The following is a 4,156-nucleotide window of genomic DNA, read 5'->3' as shown; positions in this document are numbered from 1 at the left end:
GAGAGAGAGAGAGAGAGAGAGCAGTGTGCCCCTTTCTCTTGCCCTCTGGCCTCTCAGACCTGGCTCAGAAAGCTTTAGGGCAGGACTGAGTTGGAGACGAGACAAGAGACAATAAGATAGATAGTCCAGACCAGGAAGGGTGTGGATGGAACAAGAGGTGGAAACACTGAATTTGATGGTCAAGGGGACAGGCGTGGGGAAGAGGCTGTAGGAGGTATGAGGTTCAGAGGCTAAAGACCCCCCTCACATTGGGGAGGCTGGAGCCAACTGCTTCTGTTTTCAGCCCCCCTCTCTGTTGGAGTGCATAATCAGTGAATTCATGAATGTAATAGGGTTACTCCTGTGCTCATTGTACACTGAGCCTGGCCCTGGAGGGTGTGAGATGAATTGACAGTCTTGGCCAGTCTTTCTAAGGGGTCGGGATCATGGAGTCAGAGGGCTGCGTAAGAATTTTTGACGGAAGACAGAGGGCTAGCTGGTCAGCCTCCCTTGTGACCTTGAGAGTTGCTTTCAGGAAATACTGGCAGACTTAAGGAGCTGGTGCTTCATCCCACTGTGGGGAGGATAGAGGCCAGGATACTGGTTTCCTGGGAGTGGAAGCAAACCCGATTCATCAGTGGTGTTCGCCTGCCACCTGGTGTTCACTCCAGTGTGATGCAGGAGCTGGTTGGAGCTGCAGCCAGGCCTGGTACCCCGGCCAGTGGAAATGGGCCTAGTGGGTTTGTTTCATGGGTTTCAGAGCGGGAGGGATCTAGATGGGCCTTGGCCCTCTCTTCACAAACCATCTGAGGTGCTTCCCTGGGACAATGCCCATCAGCTCTCCTGCAGAGGGGGGCTCAGGGAAACGGGAAGTGAATCTGGTCCAGGTGGGAAAGGAGGCTGGAGAGGATGGGGGTGGGAACAGAGGACTTTGGCGGGCTGAAGAGAGCCCCTGGGAATAGCGTGTTCTCATCCCAGGTGAGGGAAGAGGCCCAGCTCTCCCTAAGGTTGAGAACAGGGAGTCGCATCTCCCGCCCCCTAAAGGCACAGTGCCTTGGGTGGGCATGGCTGAGAAGACCCAAACCCTTCCATCTTTCCTGCCTCTTGGGAGATGGTGGGCGGGCAGCAGAAGTCCCCTAGGGGGGCACGTCTTCAACTTGGAGGTTGCCCAGGAAGCCCCTGGGGATGTTGGCAACATGCAGAAAGATTCAGGAGATCTGTGTGAGGGCGGGGATTCTGCTCCCAAGGGCGGTAAGCCCCCGAGACAGTCCCTAGATGTCTGCCGGCCCCCCTGCCCCTCAGAGAGAGCCTCTGTTCCCAGGTGCACCCCTGCCCGCCTGGCCTGGCCTGGCCCTTACCGATGGTGGTGATAGTGGACACGGAGAAGAAGAAGGAGCCCACCAGCTCCCAGCGCTCCATGCTGGTGGTGTTGCCCATGACCAGGGACCCGCTTTTGTATGCTTGGACGATGCCCTAGGGGAGAGGCCACAGTGACTACCAGGCTTTGTGTGTGTAGGGATTTTACCCTCCACACAGACACACACACTTTAAACCCAACCTGACCAGAGCAAGGCAGTCCTCCCTCTCTAACCAGAAGCACCTTCCTCTCTCTTCGTCAGAAGCCCTGGTCAGCAGTTCAAAACCACCAGCCGCCCTGCACGGGAAAGATGAGACTTTCTACTCCTGTAAAGAATTACAGCTTAGGGAGCCCACAGGGGCAGTTCTACCCTGTCCTGTAGGGTCGCTATGAGTCAGAAGCAACTTGATGGGAATGAGCTGGTTGGTTAGTTTTATCTTCCTCCCCAGAGCCCAGCATAGGATGGAGGCTGTGTTTTTTTTCTTTGACTAGTAGAACAACTATTCACTCCCTCCTCAACTCCCTCCCTCGCTCCATCCCTCCACCACCCTCCCATTTTTGCAATAAGCCCTGGGCCCAGACCTGACACGTCGTGCATGTGCGTATGTGTATGGAATGTTGCCAGCATCATGTCGGAAGAGGTAAGGGCAGAAGTTTCACAGAGGAGGTGAGGTCTCAACCCTGGTCCTCAGGGCAGCATAGGATTGCTCCTGGTGGGAGGGCATTTAGGTAGATGGAACAGCAGGAGCAGAAGCCTGGAAGGAGAACTGTGCCTGGATTCTAGACTAGGTGGCTGAAAGGTCAAGGAACACCTGGTGTGGCGTGGCTCTGCCATGCTAGGTATGGGTGCTAGGTCTCATTCAAGGTCATCGAAAGGAGGGGAGACTGGGTCTGATTGGAATGTGCTGCAGTAGTTGGCAGAGGTGACAAGGGGCAGCAGATTGGAAGGGGTGACTGATGGACAGGCCCTGGCCAGCACCTGATGTGGTGTGGTCCAGGAGGAGCAGAGAGGAGATGCTCAGACATGTAGGCCTCTGGCCCTGTCAGCACGGGAAGCTGGGGAAGGCTCTAAGAACATGTGTGGATGGTGGGGGTCAACGGTGGGGGGTTAGAACAAGTGGAAGAGCAGGGCTGAGAGGGGGAAGGTGGTTTGCTCTCAGTTTGGAGGAATTTGAGGGTCATTATGAAGTTGCCAAGCAATGTGAGTAGCACGGTGAATTAAATATTGGACTGCTAACCCAAAGGTAAGAGGTTCAAACCCACCCGCCCTTCCAAGGGAACAAAGAGGAAGTGTCTCTTTCTGTGAAGATCTACAGCCTCCGGAACACGATGGAGCAGTTCTGCTGTGTCCTACAGGGTGGCCCTGAGTTGCTACGCGTGAAGATTAACCCGACAGCTAAGGGGTTGTTTGGATTAGGCGAGGAAGCTGCAGAGAGGTCCCTGGCAATGCAAATCGTGTGCACTTGGCTATGAACTTTAAGGCAGGCTGCTGAACACCATCCAACTGTGCTGCCGAGGAAAGACCTGGCAACATGCTGCAGGGCCGAGCCCCGCTACCCAAACCCCAGGGAGCACAGTTCTCCCCCGTCACAGGAGACAGATGGCTGGAGTCAGACTCCACTGTGACACAGTCTGACTGCGCGCGCGCGCGCGCGCGGAGATCTGGGCCGGAGCCTTCTCGTTCTTATCCTTGGGGATGGATGAAATCGCAGGAGGGCTGAGAAAGCCTGGGGAGGAGGGTATATGACAGTGCTTCTCAACCTTCCTCATGCCTCAACCTTTTCATACAGTTCCTCTTGTGGTGGTGACCACCCAACCATAACAGTATTTTCGTTGCTACTTCATCACTGTCATTTTGCTACTGTTATGATTCAGGCAACCCCTGTGAAGGGGTCATTTGACCCCCAAAGGGGTCACGACCCACAGGTTGAGAATCACTGGTTTATGAGATGAGATCCCAGCAGGCAGGCTTGGGAAACACCCCGCTTCCCCAGTCCAAGCTGAGGCTGTAAGTCAGGGGGGTGAACAGCCCAGCTCTGCGGAACCATGTATTTGGATCTCACTTCTCCAAGCCTCCGTTTCATCTCTAAGATGGAGATGCTAATCGCACATGCTGGATGGCTAATGCAAGGTTTGAGGTTCAAACCCAGCAGCCCACCCTTGGGAGAAAGAGGAGGCTTTCTGCTTTGTAAAGATACACAACCTCAGAAACTCTATATAGAGCCATTAGGAGTTGGGACAGATTCAATGGGCAACGGATTTTGTTATTGTTGTTAGTTTATGGCTTGTGTCAGGTTGAAAGAGGAGGCCTGGTGGCATCGTGGTTGCGTTGGGCTGTGATCCCCAGGTCAGCAGTTTGAAACCACCAGCGACTCTGAGGGAGAAAGACGGGGCTTTCCACTTCTGCAAGGAGTTACAGTCTTGGAAACTCACAGGGGGCAGTTCTACCCTGTGAGGTTGCTGTCAGTCCGTATCGACTCGATGACAGTGAGCTGAGTGGAGTTGAAGGTTGGAGGTAGCTCCTATGTGTCAAGTTCTAGGTAGAGTGCTTGGAACACAACACAGTAGACTCAGAAATGTCTACTGTGATCGGCACCACAATGTTTTTCTGTTAACAGTTGAACTTCACCACCTTCCCAAGAGGTGCGTCACATGGTCTGTGAACCAGGGTCAGATGGCCGGCCTGTTTTTTCACAAACTTGGATGCCTGGGCAGTGGGAGGGAAGGAGGGGGCAGGGACGTTCCCAACCCACAAACAGACCAACCCATTGCCTTGGCATCATGGTGGCACAGTGGTTAGAGTTCGCCTGGGATCTTCAA

At 54.3% G+C, this 4,156-nt stretch overlaps 1 protein-coding gene across 1 annotated transcript in view; it reads right to left on the bottom strand.

Moving 5' to 3' along the window:
* Positions 1 to 4,156, bottom strand: part of KCNK17 (potassium two pore domain channel subfamily K member 17) — a 14,592-nt gene that overhangs the window by 8,726 nt on the left and 1,710 nt on the right. The window contains exon 2 of the mRNA XM_004710840.2: positions 1,338 to 1,452. Within this exon, the coding sequence (XP_004710897.1) occupies positions 1,338 to 1,452 (115 nt within the window). The remainder of the gene's footprint in view (positions 1 to 1,337; positions 1,453 to 4,156) is intronic.

The sequence above is a fragment of the Echinops telfairi genome, unplaced genomic scaffold, assembly GCF_000313985.2.
Source record: "Echinops telfairi isolate 266 unplaced genomic scaffold, ASM31398v2 ScPeMD7_3533;HRSCAF=4204_1, whole genome shotgun sequence".
NCBI lineage: Eukaryota > Metazoa > Chordata > Mammalia > Afrosoricida > Tenrecidae > Echinops > Echinops telfairi.
The sequence above is the reverse complement of the archived record's forward strand: the minus strand, read 5'-3'. Positions and strand labels throughout refer to the sequence as shown.